The following is a 27,004-nucleotide window of genomic DNA, read 5'->3' on the forward strand; positions in this document are numbered from 1 at the left end:
TGTTGAACCGTTTGAGAATAAATGAAAACTGGGATTTCACCCCTTCATTGCAGCATGAATTAAAAACAAGGACATCGTCCTTCATGACTACAATATCACTAACACGCTCACACAGTCTGATGGTCACTCAGTGTTATCATCTACTACAGTCCAATTTTCAAACTTTCCTAGTTGTCCCCAGATGACATTTATAGCACTGCCCTCAACCAAGGACTCAGCCAAAGCTCCCATTCTGCTCTCGAACGGCCGTGTCTCTTGAGTCTCCTTGAACCCGGAACAGCTGTCCCTGTCCCCTCTTCATTTAATCCAGTTTGCTCCAGCTAGGGACCCCAAGTTCTAGGACTGCCACGTGAACTGAATTACGGTATCAAATCATTCTTCTATAAATAGCTGTAAAATGTTTTAATCCATCAGGGAGAAATGATGGCATGATAAGGAATGGCTTTAAAATTTACAGACTGAAAATTCTCCGTCTTCTCATCTCAGCAATGTGCTTGTGAACCCAGAGGAGCACGTCCAAGTGCAGGTTTTCTTTTTTTTTTTTTTAAAAGATTTTATTTATTTATTTGACAGAGAGAGATCACAAGTAGGCAGAGAGGCAGGCAGAGAGAGAGGCGGAAGCAGGCTCCCGCTGAGCAGAGAACCTGATGCGGGGCTCGATCCCAGGACCCTGGGATCATGACCTGAGCCGAAGGCAGAGGCTTTAACCCACTGAGCCACCCGGGCGCCCCCAAAGTGCGGGTTTTCAAATCTTCTCTTCAGACTTTCTGAACCTCAAACCTACTGCTTCTGCAACTCTAAGATATAATTCATTAAATCTAAGAGAATTTTAATAAAAGATTGGGAAAGGGTTACCCAGCATATTTGAGTCAGACGTAACCCCCAAATTAACCAAGTATCTGCTTATTAACTTATTTCCTACTCTGAAATCAGAATCTCAGATATGACCATGCACAGAAAAATTAGACTAAAAATTGAAGGAACTATTATTTGACCTGGTAATAACTGAGTTCTCAAAGCAAACCTGGAACGCTACTCAGAACACAACAAAATAATAATGTTGGTATGTTCGATTTCTATTGTACCCTTCAATTTTTAGAAAACTTAGTTCTCCAAGCCATGAACACACTCTTAGTCAAGGAGGGAGGCCTAGAGACCCTTAGTAATACTGGAAAGTTTGCAATGGCCTTTGGCCAAAATCAATAAAGTTCTCACCTGGCAACTGGCTTTACTACCAAGAGTGGCCATGAGCGGTAGGAGGAAGGGGGGACTGTGATCAGCAAGATAACTTCTCCATGCACGCTGGATTGCTAGCAAGAATTCCAACCAACAAGTCCCGATTATAAAAACACTGTTTGTAGGATTGAATCCAACTTAATTTTTTTAATTCACTAACACAGCCCTCGACATGCATGAGGCATCCTACCAGGTGCTGGAGGCGGGGGTGGGGAGGTGGTAAACAGCAAACATCCTAAACGGCCTGCTCTTCCTGAACTTACTTTCGGTGAGAAATGCCAGACCTCCCCACCCGAAAGCTCTAAATGCATAAGTAACTACATTTACAAGGAGATCTTTCCAGACAGTGGTAAATGTTATTAAGGAAACTTTGAGAAAGAATGACAGAGCAGTAAGAGGTGGTCAGAGAGGATGACACTGAAGGGGTAATGTCTGAATTAAGGCAGGATGGAACCCCTCCCCCCAGGTGAGTTCGTGTAGCAGAGAAACCAAGGTCACGTGAACATGTCCAAGAACTAAAGGCAGGCTGGGGAAGGTCTCCTGGAGGCTGGGAAGGACAAAGAGACTAGAGGAGGACAGGGGTCACTAAGAATCTCACAGGCCATGAGCAAGCCTTGGGACTTTATTCTCAGTGAACTGAGAAGTCCTAGAGGGTCTTGAGCAGAAGAATGCTAAAATGTGACCTGCGTTTCCAGCAGATGATACTGGCTGACACATACAGAATGAAAAGACCGTCACCGCAACGAGAACGGTGAGCACTGTGTCTCCACGTCGCTGCCTATGCTTCAGAGCGAGTTCCAGGACGAGTGAGAAGTGAAAGTACACCAGTGGGCAGAATGATGGAGACACACAGCTGCTAGACCCGGTCCCGCGCCGCTCCTGAAGTACAAAGACCAGAGTGAACTACAGGGAAACACAGCACTCTCTGTACACGCACCAAGTGCACACGGGGGCACGACGTCAGCCAGATGGCAGACTAGGAAATACCAGCCTTGGCACAGTATGCAGCCGCCTGCCCCACCCTGGGAAAACAAGCAAACGAAAGACAATTACAAAACTACCTATGAATGAAAATATTCCCCTTTGGGCTCAAGAGTCCAACTGAGAAACTACAGCAACACAGTGAAGGAAAAAAAAAAAAAACTGCTGGGGAGATGTGCTTGGCTGAGACATCAGATGACCAGCAACAAAGAAGAAAGCGGAGGGTCTCAGCACCAGCAACACAACAGGTGCCATCGTGGTCTCCAGCGGCTTGCTGCGCAGAACACGCCGGCAGCCTATGCCGCTGCAGACCTCAATAGCCCTCGTGACAGCTGTGACCCCGAGAGACGGACACAGTCCTGTGCAGCCCCCGGAAGGAGCGGCCCCAGGACCAGGGGCGCCCCTCACCAACAAGACACGTCTTGGACCCCAAAGCTGTGGCTGCTTCACGTGCACCCACACCTCAGACCGCAGGGCCACAGCCTGTCCATGTACATCTGCATCTTGGGCACTGCTCTGTGCGGGCCGGCACCCCGGACCCCAGAACTGCTGCTGCTTAAAAAGCATCCACACTCCAGACCCTGGCTCCGTGGCTGCTCCAGAGGGGCCCACCATCAGGCACTAGTGCCACCACGGTGACAAAGGCACCTGCAAGCTGACCCAGCACAAGGATGATTCACTCGAGCAACACACCCCCATCGGGAGGAAAGGCAATCAGGAGGTCTCCAGCAGACTTTGCCATAAGACCCCAGGAGCCCTCACCACCACTGCGAACACCCGCGGCGTCGGCCACTGAGGACCCCCGCAATCTTCATCAATGTCGACCTCAGCCAACGAAGCTTCATAGAAACTGCACCAGGGAGACTTCCCCTGAGCCCGACCTGCCACCAGGAAATCAAGACACTTCCCTCCAAAGAGTCTGTACGGACCAAAAGAGGTAACTGGTCCATCAAATGCACCGATGTGAACCGACACATTCTCTGTGACAAACAAAAAACACAAAATTGTTTTCACGAAAAAAAATCAAGGAAATGTGACACTGCCAAAGGAACACAATGATGTTCCTCTCTCTCTCTTTCTCTTAAATAAATAAAATCTTAAAAAATTTTTAAAAAGCACACGTATGCACTGCCAACAAGAAACTCAGTTTAGCTTTAGGGACATATCCAGACTGCGACTGGAAGCGTGGAGGAAGATTCGATGCAAATGGAAAACGAGAGAGCAGGCATAGCTCTGCTTGTATCAGACAACAGACTCCTAACTCCAAAAAAATGTAACGAAAGATAAGAAGATTGTTATATAATGACAATGAGCTCCATTTGCCAGGAGGATGTAACAGTTATAAATAAATATGCAGCCAAGAGGGGAGCAACGACATAGCAAATATTAACAGATCTGAAGGCCGTGAGGCATGGCTACACGGCATCGGTGCAGCCCGCAACACCCGGATTCTACACTGGGCAGGTCACGCTGAAAAAAAAAAAATAAGTAAGAAAACACTAGACTTTAGGGGCACCTGGGTGGCTCAGTCGGTTAAGCCTCTGCCTTCAGCTCAGGTGATGCTCCCAGGGTCCCGGGACTGAGCTCCGTGCCGGGTTCCAGCTCACGTCGGACTCCCTTCTCAGCGAGGAGTCTGCTTCTCTCTCCCTCCGCTCCTCCCCATGCTTGCGCACGCTCTCTCTCTCTCAAATAACATCTTAAAAAATATACTAACTTTGGACCAAATGGACCTCTGAGACATATATAAAATATTCTACGCCACAGCACAGAATACCCATTTTTCTCATACACACACGAAACTCTTTCCAAGACAGATCCTACGATAGGAAACAAAACGTGTCTTAACAAATTTACAGAAACTGAAATCATATCAAGTATTTTTTCTGCCCATGATGGTATGAAAATAGAAATCAATAACAGACAGAAGGTGGAAAATCACAAATATATGGACTCCTGAGCAGTCAGTGGACCAAAGAAGAAATCGAAAAGTGTATCCTGAGACACAGGAAGTGGAAGCCCAACGAAGCTTATGAGATGCGGCGAATCAGTTTTAAGAGAGAAGTTTCTATTAACGAATACACATATTAGGAATAAGATCGCAAACCTTACTTGACACCCCAAAGAACTGCAGAAATAAAAAATTAAACCAAAAGTCACTAGAAAGAAAGAAAAACAAAGATAAGTGGAGAAATAAAAAAAGAGAAAAATAGGAAAGAAGATCAGTGAAACCAAGAGCTGGGTTTGGAAAAGATAAGCAGAACCAGCAAATATTCAGCTAGAATAAGTGAGAAAGAGAGACGACGCAAATAAATAAAACTCAGAGATGAAACAGGAGACTGATATCACAGAGACCACCACAGACAATTACAAGCCACCAAATGGGCTTGTAAAATTGGATAATTCCTAGAAATATATAAATCACCAAGACTAAATCATGAAGAAACAGAAGTCTGAATAGATCTATAACTACTCAGGAGAGTGAATCAATAATAAAGAAAATCTCAAAATCTAAAACCCAAAAGTCCAGGTCAAGATGGCTTCACTGGGGATTTCCAAAACACATGTGAAAAAGCCAATGCTTCTCAAAACCCATCTAAAATACTGAAGAGGAGGGAACACTTCCAACTTTTCTTTTTGTTGTCCACACTATCCGGATTCCAAAGCCAAATAAGACACTACAAGAAAAGAAAATCACAGACCAATATCCCTGATACACATACACCAAAACGTGTGGCATTTTTTCCAGGGACGCAAGGATGGTCCACATATACAAATCAATAAATGTGATACACATTAACAGAATGAAGAATAAAAATCAATCGATCATCTCAACAGATACAGAAAATACATCTGACAAAAGGGAACATCCTATAACAAGAAAACCTCTGAACATACTAGGTATGGAAGGAATGTCCTTCAACATAATAAAGCCACAGCTAACACCATTCTCAAGAGTGAGAAAAAGTAAACATTTTTCCACTGAGACTCAAAAACAGGACAAGATGCCCATGTGCCCCTTCTATCCGACATAGTTTTGAAAGTCCTAAGTAGAGCAATTAAGCAAGAAAAAGATATGAAAGGAATCCAATTAAAAAAGGAAAAAGTAAAATTGTCTGTCTACAGATGACATGATCTTATATATGAAAAACTGTAAAGACTACATCAAAAAACTAACGACTAATAACAATGAACAGATTCAGCAAAGTTTCAAGATACAAAATCAACACAAAAATCAGTTCCATTTCACACTCAACAAACTATTAGAAACAGAAGTTAGGAGAGCTATCTCACTCACTATAGCAGAAAAAAAACCAAATAGCTGGAAATAAATTTAACCAAACAAGAGGTCTATAAACCAAAACTGTACCACACGGATAAAAGAAGCTGAAGAAGACACAAATACACACAAAGATATGCCATGTTCTTGGGAGTAAAAGAATATTGTGAAAATGTCCAAACTATCGAAAAGTAATCCATGGATTTTACATAATCCCTATTAAAATCCCACTGGCATTTTTCGGAGAAGTAGAGAAAAAAATCCTCAGTTTAATCCAGTACAATGAAAGGCCCCAGGCAGGGGAACCCTGAGCGAGAAGAGCATGGAGGTGCCGCACTTCTGATTTCAAGTCTACTGTAAAACTAAAGTAAGTACTGGCATCAAAAAAAAGACACCACAACCCACAGAACAAGCTAGAGAACCCAGAAATGATCCACGCATATATGGTCAACTAAACTTTGACAAGGACTGAAAAACTTAAAATGGAAAAAGGATAATCCCTCCATTAATGCTGGGAAACCTAGTTATCCACACGCAGATGGACGAGACCGGACCCCTACCTCACACCATTCGCAAAATGAAAGACTTCAGTGGGAGCGCTGAAACCCTAAAACTCCTATAAAAAAACAAAGAGGGAAAGACCCTTAACACTGGTGTTGACAATGACTTTCTTAGATAAGACCCCAAAGCAAAGGCAACAAAAGCAAAAACGGACAAGCAGGACTACATCAAAGTAAACAGCTTCTGCAAAGCAACGGGGAAAGGCAGCAACAAACTGAAGGTTGTGTACGTCCTAATCACACACCCGGTAGGGAGCTGCTATCTAAGATACATAAGGGCCACGTACAACTCAACAGTAAAACACGCACTCGTACACACACGGTATGATTAAAAGGATCTGAACAGGCAATTCGCCGAAGATCCGCAACTGGCCAACAGGTACATTAAAAGGCACCCAATATTGCTGATTACTGAGGGAAATGCAAATCAAAACCGTACCGAAGTAATCCCTTCACACCTGTTAGGATGACGACTGGCAAAGCCTTGAGACTGCGTCCCCTTCACTGTACATTCTTGCCTCCTTTGTTGACAAGTCCGTGACAGTACAGACGCGAGCTCCTCTCTGGGCTCTCTGTTCCACGGGTCTGTGCGTCCGTTTTGTGCCAGTAAGTGCTGTCTCGATTGCTGTGACTCTGCAGCATAGCCTGAAATCAAGGAGTCTGGTGCCTCAGCTTTGTTCTTTCTCAGGACTGCTTTGGCCACCACTGCCTTTTTGGTTCCATACAAATGTTAGGATTATTGGTTCTCCTTCTGTGAAAAAGGCCTTTGGTATTTTCAGAGGGATCGCACTGAATCTATAGATGGTTTTGGGTATTATGAACATTTTAACAACATTCACTCCTCCAATCCAAGAGCAGCAGATAGTTTTCCATTCAACTGTGTCCGTCTCGGATTCCTTTCATCTGTGTGTGACCGTTTTCAGAGAGCAGGCCTTTCACCTCCTTGGTTAAATTTATTCCTCTGTATGCCACTTCTTCGGATGTAATTATAAGTGGACTGTTTTCTGAATTTCTTTCTTTCTTTCTTTTTAGAGAGAATAACAGAGTGTGGGTGGGGGAGGGGCGGAGGGAGAGACAGAACTTCAAACAGGCCCCATGCTCAGAGCAGAGCCCCACAGGGGGCTCGATCTCCCAACCCTGAGATCAGGACTTGAGCTGAAATCAAGAGCCAGATGCTTCGCCAACTGAGCCACCCAGGCGCCCCTTAATTTCTCTTTCTGATAGTTCATTATTAGTGTATAGGAATTCAACAGATTTCTGTATATTAATTTTGAAACCTGCAGCTTCACTGAATTCACTTACCAGTTCTAAAAGTTTTTGGGTAGAGTCTAGTGTTGTCTCTATAATAGTACATTTCATCAGTAAACAATGACGGTTTTCTTTCTTTTCCAATTCGGATGCCCTTTATTATCTTTCCCTGTCTGACTGCTGTGGTTAGGACTTCCAATACTATGTTACATAAAACCAGTAAGCATGCTTCCTTGTCCTATTCCTGATCTTAGAGGAAAGGAAGACTGGCCCACTTTCTTACATCATATACAAAAATAAACTAAAAGTGAATTAAAAATTTAAATATAAGACAAGAAACCACAAAACTCACAGAAAAAAATACAGGCAGTAAGCTCTTGGACCCTGGTTTTAGTAATACTCTTTCTGGCTGTCTTCTAAGGCAAGGGCAACGAAAGTAAAAAATTAACAGGAAGACAGCAAAGAAAACCATCAACAGAACAGAAAGGCAACCTAGTGAATGGGAGAAGACATTTTCAAATGATATAACATGTAAGGGGTTAATATCTAAAATATATACATGACTCACACAACTCACTAAGGGGTTAATATCCAAAATACATCAATACCTCACACAACTCAGTCTGATTAAAATATGAGAAGAGGACCTGAATAAACATTTACATTACATTAAAACAACATACAGATAAACAAAAGACACATGAAAAGATGCTCAACATCACTCACCATCAGGAAAAGGCAAATCAAAACCACGACAAGATCTCACCCCACACCGGACAGAATGGCTATTACCAACAAAGACAAAAGACAAGCTGGGAAGGATCCTGAGAAAAGGGAACCTTCATGCATTGCGGGCGGAACTGTAAAATGGTAGAGTCCCCATGAAAAGCAGTATGCAGGTATCTCAAAAAATTAAAAACAGAATTACCATACGACCCAGTAATTTCACATCTGGGTATTTACCCAAAGAAAACTAAAATACTGATTCAAAAAGAAAAATGCACACCTGTTTACCGCAGCATTATTTACAACAGCTCCAAGATGGAAGCAACCTAAGGGCCCATCAACAGATGAACGGATCAAGATCTCTCTCTCTCTCTCACACACACACACACACACACACACACAACCATAAAGAAACAAATACTGCCATCCATGAAGGCTAAGTGAAGTATGTCAGACAGAGAAAGAAATACCATATGATTTCACTTACATGTGGAATCTGAAACACAAAACAAAAGAACGAACAAAAGAAAACAGAAACAGACTCACAGATACAGACGACAATCAGGTGATTGCCGGGGAGTTAGAAAGATGGGCGAAATAGGGGAAGCGGATTAAAAGACACAAACTTCCAGTTACAAAAAACTTAAGACACAGGGATCCAATGTAAAGCATAGACACAGAGTTCATAATATTTTCACAATTTTGTAATGGTGACAGATGGCAGCTAGATTTATCACGGGATCACGTCCTAATATATACAAATGTTGAATCACTATATTGTACAGCTGAAACGAATACAATATTGTATGTCAACTTCAGAAAAAGCTAGAGGTAACAAATGTGAGGAAAAATGTGACGAAAAGGGACCCCTTGTACACTGATGGTGGGAAAAGAAATGTGGAAGCCATTGTGGAAAACAATATGGAGGTTCTTCAAAAAAATGCAAAATAAAACTACCATATGAGCCTACAAACCCACCTCTGGATATCTCCTGGAAGGGAGAGAAATCATTGTCTTTTTTTTTTTTTTTAAGATTTTATTTATTTATTTATTTGACAGACAGAGATCACAAGTAGGTGGAGAGGCAGGCAGAGAGAGAGGAGGAAGCAGGCTCCCCACCAAGCAGAGAGCCCGATGCGGGGCTCGATCCCAGGACCCTGAGATCATGACCTGAGCCGAAGGCAGAGCCTTAACCCACTGAGCCACCCAGGAGCCCCAGAAATCATTGTCTTAAGGAGAAAATCCGCACTCCCGTATTCACTGCAGCATTATTTACAGAAGCCAAGACATGGGAACACTTAAGTGTCCATCCATGGATGAACAAATAAAAATGACGGGAAACACACACATGCACACACACAACTGAGTATTACTCAGCCATAAGAAAAGGATACTCTGTCATTTGCAACAATATTGATGAACCTGGAGGGCGTTAAGTCAAGTCAAATAATGCCAGACCAAGAAAGACAAACACTGTATGGTATTACTTACACGTGGTGGTGGGGGGGGGGGTTACTCATACAAGTAGAATGACGGTCACAAGGGCGGGGGGACGGAGGAAATGGAGAGGTGCCGGTCGAGGGGTACAAACGCCCCGTGATAAGACGATTAAGTGCTGAGGGTCTAACGCACCAGGCGCCGGCTGTGGTTAATGACTCTGTACTACACACCTGAAGTTTGCTGGAGGACACACTAGGCTTCTCATCTCACACACACAATCACACATGGTAACTATGTGTGTTACTTCACTGTGATCATTATGTCATACCGTGTACATATATAAAATCATCCCACTGCACATTTTAGGTATAGATATTTGTCAACTATAGCTCACTAAATCTGAAAAAACGTACTTGGGGATGTTCTCAAAAGGTTTCAGACACATGGCTGAATGAAGAATAGCTTTATTTTTAGTTCATCAGTTTCTCTTCTTTATAAAAATGCCAGCAAAATCCTTTCCAAACCCTTATGTCACCGACTAGCCATTCCTCTTAATCACCTCCAGATTTTGGTGCGGTGCGGACTACCTCACAACAACGGCATATGACAGGGGTTACCCAGCCCCTCCCTCCCACCGCTCCCAGATTACCCATCTGCCAAAGCCCGTAGACAATTAGAGTATTAGAGCAGTGGGGTGGCAAGATTTCCAGAAAGTGTTATTTGGTGTGATGAAGAACGGAACGGAGCCTGTAATCAACCAGGGCAGTTTCAGACAAATTGCCTCGGGAAAGGGAAGGGATTGCTACAGACCATCCCCTTCAGAGGGACCACACACCACAGTCAGCACAAGGAAAGTATCCGTCCTCCTTTGTACAAAAAAGTAAAGTGAAAATAGGTCTTTCTTGAAAATAATATAGTTCAATCAAGAAGGCAAAAAGAAATGCATACTCACTCCTAATAATGCCACTCTCAGTGACTTTTTTGCTAGAGATAAACATTTACTAAAGATTCTAAATTTTCACAAACATTTCAGAACTCAGATTTGTAAATCTAAAGTTTCCTTTTCAAATCACACCTCTTTAAAAAGAACTAAAACAACATTGTGTGCTAAAACAACACAATCTGAATCAACATTAGGTCCAAACCCTGTCAGTTTTGACCATATTATAGTTCCCACATGATAAAAAGACTGACAGTTTAACAGATAAACTCCATAAAATGAAAACTGTGCTGTTTAATGCATCACCGTATTTTATAGTGATGTCTGGTTTTTTGCTACACTCCCAGAACCAAGAGGAAGAAAGACTATATCCCCTGAATCTATATTTTATATAACTAAGTAAACGGTGATGCATATATCTCTTCAAAAATCCCATTACAGCAGTATATACAGGTCACCTATATGTTTAATTTTATATTGTCCAAAACTATAGGTTTGTTTCCTTTTAATAACATACTGATTTTGCCCAACATTAATAAAACTAATCAACCATACTAACGAAAATGATTTTATCTTCCCCAGAAGTAACAATTTGACAGGAATCAAAAAATTCCCCATTAAGACTCATCGGTTGTTTGACCTACGAAGAGCAGAACGTTTCCCCATGGAATGAGCATTCATACCACACAATCTATGCACACGTTAAACGTGGCATGTGCTCCTTTGGGTTCTGGAAGACTACAGTGTGCTTCCCACTGCTGCAATAAAGCGACTCTCCCAGAGGGAAATGGTGAGAAAAAGTAACTCCAGAGAACGAAAAGCTACATCCACCATACTGTGTCCCGTGGCTTTCTCCTGCATGGCAAGAAACGGGGACTTAATGTAAACGCTCAACAGAAGGACAATAATTTAGTAGATCATAATGAAAACCCAAAGGAATTCTGACAAGCAGTACACAGAAATATTAGAAAGAATGTTGTAGTAAGCACAAAAAAGAAAATATAAAATTTGTAGAGATAGTCATGAAGTGTAAGTAAGGGCTACTACTGGAAAGGAATTCACAAGAACTAAAACCTGTGCCAATGCTAGGATTATAACCACTTTTCTCTTAACTAAGAGAAAAGAAAAATTAGTACCAAAGGAAAGAAAAGGTTCGAGTCATTACACTGCTGGTTTCCTGGGGAGCCTGGGAGGCTCAGTCCGTTAAGCGTCTGCCCTCGGCTCAAGTCGTGGTCCCAGGACTGAGCGAGCATCAGGCCATCAGCCCTGCGTCGGGCTCCCCGCTTCGCAGGCAGTCGTCTCGTCTTCTCCCTCTGCCCCTCACCTCGCCTGTGCTCACTCACATTCTCTGTGTCTCTCTCAAATAAATAAAATCTTAAACACACACACACACACACACACACACACACCAAAAAAACCCATTAATGGTTTCCAGCAGAGTAAACAAATTTTATAGCTACGGTCTACACTTTCGGCCACTAGTGCCCAAGTGTGATTCGAGGCTGACTGCCCTCAGCTGCCGATGGAAGGGACTGGACTAAATAGCTCTTCGGCTCCAAAATTCACCAGAGAACCTAGCTGAATAAAGTCTCCCCTTGTTTCCTGCTGAATGACAGTCACCGTAACGAAGCTCTCAAAACGATACCAAGACCGAATCTCAGTACAGGTCCCAAATTACAGGCCTTCTAATTCCCTCTAAAGGCTTTCCTCTCTGTCAAGAACACAGCACAACTGAGTCCTCCACTGGGTAAGGAAACGGCCCACCACCGGGTTATCCCCCGCCAAGACCTATGCTTTGTCTCTGACAACTTGTTTGGTTCAGTGAGGGAGGAAAAGTGGCTGAACAGAAGCAAACTCACTCACGCAATTTTTCTTCATTTTACCTGTGGGGGTGGATTCCCACAGGTGCGTGTTGCCTTGCTTTTGTCTTTCTCTCAGACTCACACACGCATACTCCAGAGGCCCGGAAAAATAATCCACATGTTTGCGGGTAGCCTGGAGCAGGAGGGAGAGAAGAAAGGAAAAAGAACAAGGAAGGGGTGTGGGGTGGGCGGGGGGAGCACAAAGCCTTCCTTGTTCTTGTCATCTTCCTGAGACGAATTCTAGATTAGAGAAAGCCACGGCCGAGGATTTCACGGCGCTGTTAAACACCCCTCACGTCCCCTGAGAGGGAAGGCATGCGTTCCCTTTAGCACTCACTGCGCTAAGCGACTCAGCTTTCCTGAAAGATAATCTAAGAGCAGCCACAAAGGAAAAGCGCGGACCACGGTACTTGCACAGAGATGCTTATACACCCGTATCTTCCCGTCCCAGGAAAGAAAGCCGGCCAAAATGTTCCTGGGACCCATTCTCGTAAGGCCTGGTATCCTGTCCTCGCACAAAGTAGAGACCTAATATCCTCTGACTACATCAATAAATTAATTCAGACAGTATGTTTCTGAAACTGTGTTTCCGTGTTGTAGGCAGTACACCAGAGAAGACCGGATTTCTTGTCCTCAAGGAACACATAATATGAACTGAAAACAAGACAGAAACACACCAGATTAACAAGACCAGGTAGCTAAGGAGAATTAGAACAAAACCTTGTGATTAGCGATCTAAATGAAACTAAAACACACTAAGTGCAAATGCAATTACCAAGAAGGACTGAGAATAAACATCTCCAGATGTGCACATACCAAGTGGTAAGAACAGGAACGTACGCATTTTGATGGATCCAAATCACTTCAGTCTACTAAGGACATACGACGGATTTAATGTCTACTAGTATGTCTTATTAGGAGGAAACCGCATTTTAATACCCGAATTTCAGTCTTAAGTTTTTCCACAGTTTATACACAAATCCAATATGAAGTGTATTTCAAGACACGTGACACTCAAAGTCCGGGCTCAAGTTCAAGACTACTCAGGGTGACGGTATGTAAGAAGGTGCATGAGTACCATTCAGATGGTTATGACTGAGGATAAAACCACAGGCAAGAAGCAGTTCTCAGTCTTGAGCTAACAGTGATGATACTGATTGTATCTGTATGCATTCAGTAGTGTCATCAGACATTAATTAACCCAAAGTCCTGAATAAGAAATTAAACATGAAATAAGAAATTTGCACTTAATGTATTCATTTGAAGAATAAAAATGAAACATATCCCACACCCTCTTATAGGTGAATATTAACTAACCTAAAACCAAGCAAACCACATATCTTTTACAACAAATGATCTTTTGGAGTGGCTGGGTGGCTCAGTGGGTTAAGTGTCTACCTTCTGCTCAGGTCATGATCCCGGGGTCCCGGAATCGAGCCCCGCATCGGGCTCCATGCTCGGCAGGGAGCCTGCTTCTTCTTGCTCTGCCCTTCGTCCCTGCTCCCTCTCTCTCACTCAAATAAATAAAATCTTTTAAATAAATAAATAAATAAATAAATAAATAAATAAATAAAATGATCTCCTAATTGACTTCCACTCAACACTAGCTAGATCGACTGTAGGCCTCATTTCCCTTGTAAAACACTCTAAACAATTCATAGCCAATGAACGCTATGCATCACTAAAAGTAAACTGTTGCAAAATCTGTTTATGCTAGTTTTGTTTATTATTTAATTAAATACCGTGTAAACCAAAGAGGAGTGTAAAATGAAAGTGAGATATTGCTTCCATAAAAATTAAGCTGAATACTACAAACAGAGCTGCTTAAAAAATAAACTGTTGTCAAATTAAACAGGAGACAACCAGGCAGGACTGGGAAGGGGAATCTAAAAAGAGTCTTCACTCATATTACTCATGTACGTCTAAGTTGTACCGACAGTTTTAGTGCACCCTCACAGGCAACTGTAGTCAAAGCATCATGAATCTGGTTTAGTCCAGAAAGAACACTGGAACACCGATCAGTGGAGCCATTCTCAAAGTAACCCCCACTGCACACTTTAAAGTCCTATGGATCTTAAAAAAACACAGTGCCAAGGTTGCACCTCAGATCAATTTAATCAGAATTTCCAGGTCTGATACCTAAACATCACTATTTTTCTTAAAACTCCCCAAATTTTAAGGCTCCCCAATGCACACCCAATGCAAACCACTGATGTACACCAAAAAATTAGTGAGAAAAGCATAATCACTTGTCTTACTATAAAATAATGTATTTAAATATAAGCTTTTTTCGTTTAATGATTTCAAACTTTAGGTAACTGTTTTTAATTTATAAATGTGCTATGGAACTGATTATGTCCGCTGAGAAGTATCCTACCAACCACCACCACCAAAAGGTATATAACCAGATCTAATTTGGCCTAACACATAAAATAAATGGGATTTGAATGCCTTTTTTCTCACAAATATCTACATGTAAGATCTATCAGTTACAGCAAAGTGAAGACGGAACATCATTTCTGTACTTTCAAGAAAGTTCTTTTGTCCTCCCGGAATAAACTGATCGATCCTGCTCTTTCTAGAACATTGTGGAGCTCCTCCAACTACATTAACTGTACATGATAACGTTCTAGGAAGGCAGCAGAGGGAACAGTGAGTCTTAAAAACCCGGTGGTAGGACAAGGGGAAGGCTGGTGGGACCCTGGTAGAGAAGAGACGAGATAAGAGCTTAGCTTCAACACGCACATAGCAAAAACCTCCCATTTAGGAAGGTAAATTCATTAATTCTCTCATTTATACTTGCAAAACCATACAAGTGCTCTCAAACAAGGTCAAAAAAGGGCCAAAATGTCATCTGACGAACAAAGCCAATCTATGAGCGTTTATCCCTCTTTAATCCGTCTCTGTTGCAAGGGTACAGCAGACGGCTTTTTAACAAGGAGCTAGTACAGCCTAGTGAAAAGGACGCCTACCGCACTCGGGGCCACACAAGGGTGACTATGCTCAATGAAAGTCACACTTGATGTCCTGTGTACTTTTCATTACCCGCTGACTCACATTCCAATGAGGCAATCTGGAATTGCGCTTCTGATTCACAGTGGCTGTATCTTTTACTTCCAAAGTACGCTGGTAAAACACGTCTTCAGATTCACCGTTTGAAACAGGGTTTCCACTTACCTCCTTACACTTACTCAAAGAGAATGACCGGATTTGAAATCCTTCCATTGGAAACGAAGCCCTTGGCGCTTCTGAGCAGTTGCCTGTCCTTAAGGGTTTTTATTTGAGCTGTCAAAACTATGAGCAGTCTTTCCGGTGAAATGAGTCCACTCTAAGCTTGCAGCAAAATTTACAATGTAGCCTAATGTAAAGATCGAGTTCTTCTGGTCTCAAACGAGAAGATTAAGAACGGAGGAAACAAGGTTCTGCCGTGTCCGAACTCTACAGCCTATCAAGTGAGAATAAGGCGATTCACAGTGCCACCCTCCCCCCACGCTTCACATTCCTTTCAAATCTCAAAACTCGTTTTCTGATATGAATTTAGTGCTTCACTAAATTTAGTGAATTTAGTGCCAATAAAGTTCTAGAAAACACTAAGAGTTTAGGTACAGTCACCATGATTTTGCAAATTTCCAAACACATGACATAAACAGATTTCAAATTAACTCTGAATTAAAGACAGAGTTACGGAACACACTTTAAACTCATAGACAGATGCACAAGGTTCCGAGGAGGGCAGCCAATGGGGCCAAATAGTATTCGTAATAATGTCAGAGCAGTTACTCAAAGAAACACCTCTTACCAAAGAAACCAACAAGTGTGCTCGTTTCCCCCACCAAACGCAATACCCCATTGAACGAATGTTTCAAGAAGCAACATCCATCACTCCCTACCCTAGGCTCTTTCCGGCTAAGGTAGCTACCGATTTTTGAACAAAACTGGAATTAATGATTCCAAGTGTATTACGAAAATGCTTCGTCAGAATTGCTTGGGAAAAGAAAAAAATACTGCCAAGATGACGATGTTTTTTAGGCATCTGTATCTTGACGGAAGTGTTGAAGGGGGTGAAGGTGCAAATGTGTGTTACAGGTCATATAACTTGTACAAAGGAGAGTGAACCTGCAATGGAGCTGCTCCTAGCAAAGACGACCGAAGTACGATGACATTTCAAGTACAAGTGGGAGAAACATAGAGAAGATAATAAAACAGTTACCACCCTCTTTCGAGCACCTACTACCAGGCCCTATGCAACGCAAGCACTTAAATACGTTATGGCAATCGCTTTTTATTTATTTTTTAATTTAATCACTTTTTACAAAGCATGTCAGGGGACTTTCGCTTCCGGGACCATGAAAGAGACGTACTTTTCCCCTGTTACTTACACAAAGTACAACTCAAAACCTGGGACGTTGCGGATGAGGAGACCATAAATCGATGTTCTGAGAAGTTAAGAGAAGAAGGCATACCGGTTAGAAAACTGGGGAGCCAAAAAAGGAGATGGTGGGGAGTTCCCTATGTTTTTTGTTTCAGCGTTGTTTGTTGCCTCAAATATCCCAAACCATGAAGGCAGAACAAACCCAAAACACCAACAGCAGATACAGAAAAGGCCCGAAGCGAAGTCAGCTCTCTTTAGACAAAGGACCAGAAATGAGTCAAACCAGCAACACAAACAACTTTTGGACACACACCAGAGAAAAACCTGGCACACACCCACTTCCCCATCAGCAAAGCTGAGTGGGGAGCCTACACGCCCACCCTCCCTCCCCAGGCCTTCCCGAGTTACCGCGTCTCCACAGCCTGCTGGTGTCAGAGAAGCCGGAGTCCAGATTCTGACCCTTCCACTCGGCCAGCCAGAAAGGGGCTCCTCCCTCTTCTCCGCAGCCATGGAGACCACTTGAGAAGCCTACATCCTCAAGGGACAATAAGGAAGCGCCTCCTACTTCTCCCCACTGGGGTGGTGTAAGGAAAGCCATTGTGAGAGTCACTGCCAGGAGGCAATGAGACCACCGTGCTCCCTGTGGTGTCAGGGTAGGCCTCGAGGGCAGGGCTAAGGAGACATCATTCCCCCTCTAGGTGGGGATGGGATCAGCTGAGGCTTAAAGGGGAAATGGAACTTCTACTCAGCACCAACTGGGAGGTCCTCTCCCCTTCACTGAACACCTGAGGTCAAGCTGGAAACCAGGACTTCTATCCCGGTGGGGAAACACCTTTCTCTTGGCAGAGAGCCATCAGAAAAATCCAACTAAAACCAGAATGTTTAGGTAACATCCATAGTCTCAAGACATAATACAGGCAAACCTAGTTTTATCATGCTTCACTTTACTGCATTGTTAACAGACCAAAGGTCTGTGGCAACCCTGAGTCAGGCAAATCTATTGACACCACTTTTCCGAAAGCATTTGCTCAATCACATCACTGTGTCATATTTTGGTAATTCTTGCAATATATCTTTTTCATTATTATCAGATTTGTCATGGTGATCATCAGTGATTATGACTCACTGAAAACACAGAAGATCGTTAGCATATTTTAACCATAAACTATTTTTAAGGTATGTATCCAGTTTGTTTTAGTTGTGATGCTTTTCCATGCTTAATAGATGACAGTATAGTAGAGATGTAACTTTTATATGAACTGGGAAACCAAAAAATTCATTTGAGTTGCTTTATTATAATATTTGCTTCAATGCTGGGGTCTGGAACAGAACGTGTGATATCTCCGAGGTATGCCTATACTCAAAAAAATATCCAGGTATCCATCAATATCACTCCTTAGATCAAGAACCCGAAAACTCTCAAGCTGAATGAAAAAAGGTAACTGACAGACACCAACAGTGAGATTACAGACATGTCAGAATTATCTGACAAAGATTTTAAAGTGCCTACCATAAAAATACTTCAGCAAACAATTACAAACATGCTTGAAACCAAAGAAAAAATAGAAAAGCCACCGCAAAGAAGTCTCAGCCAAGAAGATATAAAGGAAGACCAAGAGAACACTTAAGAACTCAAAAACACAATATTCAGTAACAAAAAATAAAAACTCAAAAACTATAAAAAATTGGTGAAAGAAATTAAAGAAGATACTAACAAATGGAAAGACATCAATGTGTACAGAACACTGAACATTGTTAAGATTTGCATTCTGCCCAAAGAGATCTACAGACTCAAAGCAATTCCTATCAGAATAAAAACTGCCTGTCAGGGAATCGCGGAAAGAGACAAATTTATCCTAAAATTTATATGGAATCTCAAGGGACTCCACAGCCAAAGCAATTCTGAAAGAAATACAACAAATCTGGAAGACTGACACTTTCTGAATTCAAAACTTACAACAGTAATCAGAAACCATACAGTACCCGCATAAGGACAAACAGACCAATGGAACAGAATAGAAAGCCCAGAAATAAGCCCTTGTGTATATGGACAAATGATCTTTGACAGGGGTGCCAAGATCACTCAGTGGGAAAAAGACCGTCCCTCCGACAAACGGTGCTGAGAAAACTGGATATCCACATGAAAAAGAATGAAACTGGCCTGTTATTATACACCGTACACAAAAATTAGCTCAAAATGAATTAAAGGCCTAGGCATTAAAACCTAAAACTATAAAATTCCTAGAAAAAAATATAAGGGAAAAGCTTCATGACACTGGATCTGACAAGGATTTCTCATACCAAGTGCACAGAAAGCAAAAGCAAAAACCAAATTTGATGGGGCTACATCAAACTGGAAAACTTCTGCGTATCACAGAACACAATCAACAGAGCAAAAAGGTAACTTATTAAATAGCAGAAAATGTATGCAAATCAGTGGTTAATGTCCAGAATATACAAAGAACTCCTACAACTCAACAGCAGCAAAAAAGATTACATAACCTAATTACAAAATGGGAAAGGAATTCAATAGACAATTCTCCAAAGATATATACAAGTAAACGGCCAAAAAACATATGGAAAATGCTCAACATCAGAAACCACCAGAAAAATATAAATCAAATATAAAATTATAAAACTCTTTAAACAAACCAAAAAAAAAAAAAGTAAAAGAAATCGTCAGAATCAAGATTAAGCAAAAAGTTCTTAGATTTAACAAGAACAAAAAAAGGCATATAAAGGAACAAAGTTCATAATTTGGACTGTCTCAGAAATAAATTTTTTTGCTCTGTGAAAAATGCTGTTAAGACAATGAAAAGACAACTACAGATTGGGAGAAAATATTTACAAGCCATATATCCAATAATATAGTGGTATCTAGGATACATTACGAATTTTTAGAAACCGAACAGTAGAAGTAAAAAACCCTATTAGAAAACAGGCAAAAGACACTTAATGAGAAAGATTAACAAAAGATATTCAGATGAAAAACAAGCACACGAGAAGATGTTTAGCATCATTAGCTATTAATAGGGAAATGCAAATTAAAGCCACAATGAGAATGTGCAATGAATGTACAGCCACCGTGGAAGATAGTCTGGCGGCTTCCTAAAAATTAAAGGCCCTACCCAGCAATTGCACTCCGGGCATTCACCCCATGGAAAAGAAAACTTACATCGACACCAAAACCATACACAAATGTTCACAGCAGTAATATCTATAAAAGAAAAAAACAGGAAACAATGCAGATGTCCTTCATTGGGGGAACGATTAAAATCCTCGACCAGAGAATATTCCCCAGAAACCGAAGGGAACATCGTACAGCAACTCAGATGAACCTCCCATCTCTGAAAGTCTCACAGTACATCATTCCGTTTATGTAACACGCTTGAGATGACAAAACTGCCAAAATGGAGGAAAAAGTATTGGTTCCCAAGAGTCAGTTCAGAGGCAGGAGGAAAGCAGTATGGCTCTCAAAGGCTAGCATGAGAGATCTTTGGGGGATGGAATTCTGGGTGTCTTGATGGCATTACTGTCCATATCCTGGTTGTGATATTATACCATACTTTTACACGATGTTACCTTTAGGGGAGACAAGATTAAGGGCACACAGTATTTCTCTGTGTTATTTCATACAACCACATATGAATCTACTACCATTTCAACAGAATTTATCTTAAAGTATGTTAGGCAATTGCTAGTGGTTTCACAACACTTCTCTTGTATTTATCAATTAAGTCTAATAAAAATGGTTATGACTAAAAAAGGCGCATTGGGCAATAATTTTCCCGATTTAATAGACGAGGAAACAGTTTCATCAAGTTTCTACACATTGCCTAAGGTCATACACTACCAATAAATGGCAGAAGCAGAATTCAAATTCACGTCTGCCAGACTCCCAAAAAGAGTCACAGAGTAATCAATAACATTTAAATGACGGAGCATCTGTTTTGTGCCAGTATTACCGATACAAAAAAAAGACAACACAGTTCTGGTCTTTGGGGTCTTATGGCACTACAGAGGCACAGACCGGTGAATAATTACAATGCGACGCATTACGTGTATACAAGGCCAAGTGCGGAACTGCTGAGAGAGATCAAGTGGGGATCCTTAGGGTGGGGAGGGCGGCCGTCACAAAGCAGGACGCCAAGAATCTCAGGTGGACCCTTTAACAGTGTCGCTCCCGCACTGTCCGATAGCATGGGACGATATCGTGAATGGCAGGGGGAGACCCGTTAGGAGGTTCCTCCAATAAGCCAGGAAGAAGACGGTGAGAACAGAACTAGAACAGGTCCTTCGGGAGCACAGATAACCAAGTTGGATAGCGATGCCTTACCTGTGCTAGGAAATGCAAACACATTCGACCAAGGAAGAAGAAATTCACCGCCTCTTAGAGATGATGCATTAGAGGGATCTGTTGAATGTCAGGACAGATAGCTAACTAGTCAATAAAAAGAAAAAAAAAAAATGAGGCTAGGTACCAACCTAATTAAAGAGATAACTCAGGGCACCTGGGTGGCTCAGTAGGTTAAGCGACTGACTCCTGATTTCGGCTCAGGTCATGACCTCAGGGTCCTGAGATGGAGTCCCACACCGGGCTCCGAGCTCAGCACAGAGTCAGCTTGGGATTCTATCTCTCCCTCTCCGCCTCCCTCTGCCTGCTATAAAGAAACAAACAAAATCTTCTGAAAAAGAGCTAACTCATTAATAATTTAGATGGAAATATTACAGAAAAGACTGTAGGTGTATTTGGTGCTGGTAAAAGAAGTCTGGGGTGCCTGGGTGGCTCAGTGGGTTAAAGCCTCTGTCTTCGGCTCAGGTCATGATCCCAGGGTCCTGGGATCGAGCCCCCCATCGGGCTCTCTGCTCAGCAGGGAGTCTGCTTCCCTTCCTCTTCCTCTACCTGCCTCTCTGCCTACCTGTGATCTGTCTTTTAAATAAATAAATAAAATTTTTTTAAAAATCTCATGTAAAAAAGAAGTCTGTTTTACTGTATACATACACAGATACACATTTTATTTTTAGGTATAGATATTTTTAAATTTTGGAAAGGGATCACAATCCTGACGATCATGGGAAAGTAGTATTTTCCTGTTGGCAATTATTTCAATAATGCATTATGTGAATTTCTTAATTTTTCTTGCTCACTAAGACTGATAAAATCATTTTCTCTTAAACGTAAAACTAAGAAATGACTGACTATTAAACCTATCACACAATGTATTTTCTTATAATTGTGGACAAACGTCACAGATGAAACATCTTTCCAACAATTACAAGTTTATATCGAATCATTTGGTCAGTATTTGGAAGATTTCTTCTTGCCCCCTTTAAAAAATACTAGAAGAAATTTCAAATTAACAGCCCTGTAAAAAGAGCCACTTTTTTGAATGATGTGGAAAAGAATGGTTTAAATCCGTCTTAAATTTTAAGCATCCCTGCCCTGTGGTTTACACTAAAGATTTTTCTCTCTCCCGATGAAACTAGACTCATTTTGGTGAGTTCTGGGGGAGAAAAAAAAAAACAACAAACCTCCAATGTAAGTTTAAAAAAAAAAAAAGAGTCATTGGGAAGGAACAAAAGAACAAAAGTTCCACTGAGAATTGCAGAGACCTAGAGTACCATGAGTGTGTCAAAAACAAGACAGATTTTTCTGTTCCTCTTCCCCCATCTCTAATAAAAGCAAGATAGTCTTCAATTAGCTACGGAGCCTTACATCAAGCTTTAGGATACACACGTGTCTCGGTATAAGAAAGCATTCTCTCCTTGTTTGGTTGGGCGAGGGATGGTCAAATGGTCATGCAGGTGAAGCAATTAATTTAATGCCCCCCACCTTTTCCTTTTTATGAAGACCACTCCTTGAAATGTTTTTCCTCTTTTTAATATTGCTTCACTGTGAGTTTCACATTTCTAGGGTAAGACACTCACGGTGAAAGGAAAGGTTAAGGAGGTAGAATATAGTTTTAATTTATCAAAATTCATAGCAGTCAATAACCGAGACTAGGCTGCTCCGAGGAAAGTAATCCACAGGGGAAAAAGTAAATCCTAAACCAAAATGTTACCTTTCCTGATTCTAGTATTTCAGTCATAATAATTTTTAAAGTTAACAATGTAAATGGTTTAAAACGGAGGATGGGGTCTGGGTGGCTCAGTCGGTTCTGCGCCTGACTCTTGATCTCAGCTCAGGTCATGGTCTCAGGGTTGTGAGTTCAAGCCCCTCGCGGAGCTCCATGCTGGGCATGGAGTCTGCTTAAAAAAATAAAAATAAAAAATAAAATGCAGGATGGCTCTTTTTACGTAAAAATCCTATACATTTTGATTAATATACACAGACATGGGTAAAGAACAAGTGATTTTGCTGTCATAAAAATACAGCAGAAACAGATCCGTTCCGGGGGGAAAACGTGGGAAAATGAGTTCTAAGTCTCCTAACTTATTTTCTCAACTAGAAGAACGGTGGGGGAATTTCTCGGCGCGCTCGCGCATAGGACCCTCAGCGGCAGGATCAGTCATCCCGTTTCCCCGTTTCCGTCTTCTCCATCACGGCTCCTGCTCCCGGGTCTCAGCTCGTCCCACAGCGCACAGGTCCACTTCCAACGGGAGGCATTTCAGGCCGCCCCCTGGACGCCTCGTTGCTACCCTGCACATTCCCAACGCAGTCAGGGGCGCGCGGGAATCCAGAACCGAAAAGGCGGTCATCGTGGCCGGTAGCGCAAGGACTCCTTCCCCGGGGCCTCCGAGTGGTGTATTCGGACCCAGAACCGCGACGCCGACCCCCGCCGCAGCCCAGACTCAGCGGCCCCGACACGGAAGCGCGGCCCCGCGGCGGACGGTGGGGACCCCGCCTCGCGCTGTCAGGACGGCGGGGCCGGTGCTCGAGCCGCAGCCCCGCGGGGGGCGCTCTCCGCGCGGAGCGTCCGCCGGGCACAGCGCGGGGGCAGGAGGCGCTCGTCCGTCCGCGTCAGGACCGGGCCGCGGCGGGCTCCCCACCAGCGTCGCCCGGGAGCGCTCCGGCCGCTCCGTCGCCGCCGTCCTCGGGCTCTGGAGACGCTTCCGGGACCGGCGACGGCGCTTCCCCGCGGCCGGCGGCACGACCAGGCCCTCGGCACGGAGCCCGCGGTGCGGCCGAGGCTCGGGACGGAGGAGGAGGCGACGCCGGAGGAGGCTGCGCCGCGAGCACACGTCCTGGGCTCGTCCGCTCCCTCGGCCGGCGGAGCCCGGCGCGGGGCGGGCGGGACGCGGCGGGTCCCGGAGGAGACGCACTTACCTCCTCCGCGCGCCGGAACCGAACGTGGAACCAGCTCGACCGGATCATGGCCTCGCCTCCGGCCCTCCGAGGAGAAGACGACGGGAAAACAAAAAGGAAAAGAAAACACGAAACCGTCGGAGGCCGAGGACGCGGCGGGGTTTGGGGCGCAGGCTTCCGAGGGGGCGGCTCCTTCCCCGGGGGCGGCGCGGAGGGCAGCGAGGCGGGCACAGCGCGGCTTCCAACCCGGCCTCCCGCCCGCGCCCGCCGGCAGCACCGCGGCTCCCGCTGCTGGAAGCCGCCGCACCGCCCCCCCCCCCCGCGGCGCCGCCCCGGCCGCCGGCAGCAGAAGCCCCCACGCGCCCCGGCGGCCGCCCTCGCCGCGGCTCAGGTCGGGGAGGCGGAGGCAGGCCGGACCCTCCCAGCGGGACACGCTCCGCCTCCGCCCGGCCCGCGGGGATGAGGCCCGGACGCCCGCCCCGGGGCACGCGGCACCCCGGGCCGAGCCGCACTCCGACCTGGGTCGGCCCCGGACGCCGCCACGCGTTAACCCCGCGATCCCGGAGGACCGGCCGGGCCGTGACCTTCCTCCACGCCCACCGGTTTCCGCACTAACAACAGTGTCTCCGGCAGGGAGGGAGGGAGCGTCCCTGTGACACTCCGCGGCCGCGACCACATCTGCCCACCCGACCTCTCGCGGCGGCGGCGGACACGGGCCAGCTCTCCGGCCGCCCCCCCCGTCCCCGGCCGCCCCCCCTCCCCGTCCCCGGCCGCCCCCCCTCCCCGTCCCCGGCCGCCCCCCCCTCCGGTCCCCGGCTGCCCCCCTCCCGTCCCGGCCCCGCCGCCGCCGCTGGGGCGCGACCTCGGGACCCAGCAGCTTGGAGAGTGACCGGCACGGCCAGCATACGGTGTTTCCCCCCCGGAAAGGAAAGGCAGTGTTTTATTTTGTTTTACGACTATTAACCCATTAAACTTTCCGAGATTTCAAGAAAAAAAAACGTGACACAGAACCGCAGCACCTCCTTCACCCGATGCAAGAAACAGAGACACGGAGAAGGGGGGGCACATCTGTGTCCGCATCTATGGTCGTTCACCGTCGGCCTCAAGCCCCCCAGCTGGACACCGGACTCGTCCAACCGGCCCTAGGATGGGCCCATGTTTGCGAAGCGGTTAACGCAGCTCAAGGTTCCTGACGGAGCCGGAGAAAAAGCCAAACGCGCGTCGTCACCTTCCACGACCCAAGGCCTCCCGCCCTCCGCCCGTAGCTCCGTCCGCTGGGCGCGACCGGAGCGTCGCCTGCGGTGACAGCTCTAGCCACACGCGGACCACGTGCGGGGCCTGACCTGCCCGAAGGAAGGAGGAAGACGACGGGGAGACGCCCCAAGCCTCCTCGCTCCCCGGTGACCTCGGCGGGAAGCGGCGGCCCGGCTCGGACCGCGAGGCTCGGACCGCGAGGCTCGGACCGCGAGGCTCGGACCGCGAGGCTCGGACCGCGAGGGTCGGACCGCGAGGCCCGGACCGCGAGGCCCGGACCGGGAGGCAGGCGGCCCCGACGGGAGGGCGTCCTCCTGCAGACGCGGCCGCTTCGTCATCCTTCACGGCTCCCGGAGAATCACAATCCACGAAAACACACACAGAAGTGGAACAAACTAGCCACGGGGTCCTCTCCCCGTCCCCGAAACCTCACCAAGACAGGCTTGCCGCGCAGCTCACGTCCCCCCGGACACAGACTCCCGCCCTCCAGCTCCCACCAGCCTCGTTCTGTGGCTTCCACAGACGGTTCACGGCTCGACGCGCCCAGGCGACGCGGAGGGGCTGCTTCAGCCGCACCCGACGCGCCCCATTTCCATCCCAGCGCCCTGGAGCGCGCCGCCGCCTCTGGCGGAGCATCTGAGCGCTTCTAAAGGAGACTGGAGAGGGAGGACGGGCGCTCAGGGACGGCCCCGTCCTCGGCACACAGGCCCGGCCACGGCCACGGCCACGGCTCTCACAAAAGCTTCCAAAGGACTCACTGCCTGTCTTCCGACCTCCATCCGTGGTGTCTCCTCTGCTGGGAAAGACCCTTCCTCTCTCCTTCAAGCCTCCTTGCCCCGGCCCGACGCAGCCCACGCACGCGTGCACACGCTTCGCCCGCAAACCACACACCCACACACACACCCACGCACACCCACCCCCCACAACCCCACCCACACACCCACCCACACACACCCACACACCCCCCACACACCCTCCGTTCTTATCTCAGACCTCAAATCCTGACAAAAGCCTCCCCTGGCCCTCCAAGAAAGTGCTTGCAAATGACTGTTCCAAAGTTCAGCTTTACAGTAAAGCTTCAAATTACTTGAACACAAATTACGAAGGGATAGAGCTGATTGCAAACAGAGATTTTTATCCTCCTCTCCTGCTAGTCAGCAGCCCCCCCCCCCCCCGGAAAAAGCCACCTGTTCTTTCTTACTCATTACGGTCCATGAGAAATGGGTTCTTCCTTAAGCCCTCAGGGGAGGGAGAAACGCACATCAGCTGAGCATTTCAGGAGACAGACATCGTGCCTGTTACCTGCGTCTGACCTCCTCTCAGCTCCTAGGAGGCACAGGGCCTCTCGCAGGAAAAAAAGCCAAGGCCCCCTGCCAAGAACAGACTCAAAAGGCCCCACTCCGAGCTAAGTGGTTTCCAGAGTCCTTGAGGGAACCAGGCCAAAGCCCCACCTGGGATTTCCAAGGTGGGAAAAAGCTCTCAACAGACGCCAAAACATCTTGAACGAAGACTGGAGGATGAGAACTCCCTCCCCACAGGTCGGCTCTAGACTCTTGGTCCCAATGAGGAGTCCACTCCTGGATAACGCTCCTCGCTCGCCGATATTATTATCTGGGCAAGCAAACTCAAGCTATCCGAGGGTCAGATACAGGAATGATGACCTGTATTATGCACTGGAGGAATGCAAGTAAGGCTCAAGTTTTGAACCAACCCCCTTCACGGAGGTGAACTCTGATACTTAGAATTCCTTGAGGTTGTATGAGTTTTGGTATTTTTATCCTTAACACTTTCCAAAAAGCCCTCAGAAAGGTCAGATTGTTTAAGCCGGAGTTAAAGGCAGGAAACCAATAATCCTCTTTCGA

General features: G+C 45.3%; 1 protein-coding gene across 3 annotated transcripts in view; it reads right to left on the reverse strand.

Moving 5' to 3' along the window:
* The window catches only part of AUTS2 (activator of transcription and developmental regulator AUTS2), a gene marked incomplete at its 5' end in the record, with an annotated part of 1,085,698 nt that overhangs the window by 719,869 nt on the left and 338,825 nt on the right, over positions 1-27,004 (reverse strand). Inside the window, one exon of one of the 3 annotated variants that reach the window (XM_080830210.1) lies at positions 23,910-24,039. The exons of the other annotated variants lie outside the window; for them this stretch is intronic. Coding sequence (XP_080686336.1) covers positions 23,910-23,957 — 48 coding nt within the window. Of the gene's footprint in view, positions 1-23,909; positions 24,040-27,004 lie in introns of those variants that run through there. 3 annotated transcript variants of the gene reach the window in all.

The sequence above is a fragment of the Martes martes genome (assembly GCF_963455335.1).
Source record: "Martes martes genome assembly, chromosome: 18".
NCBI lineage: Eukaryota > Metazoa > Chordata > Mammalia > Carnivora > Mustelidae > Martes > Martes martes.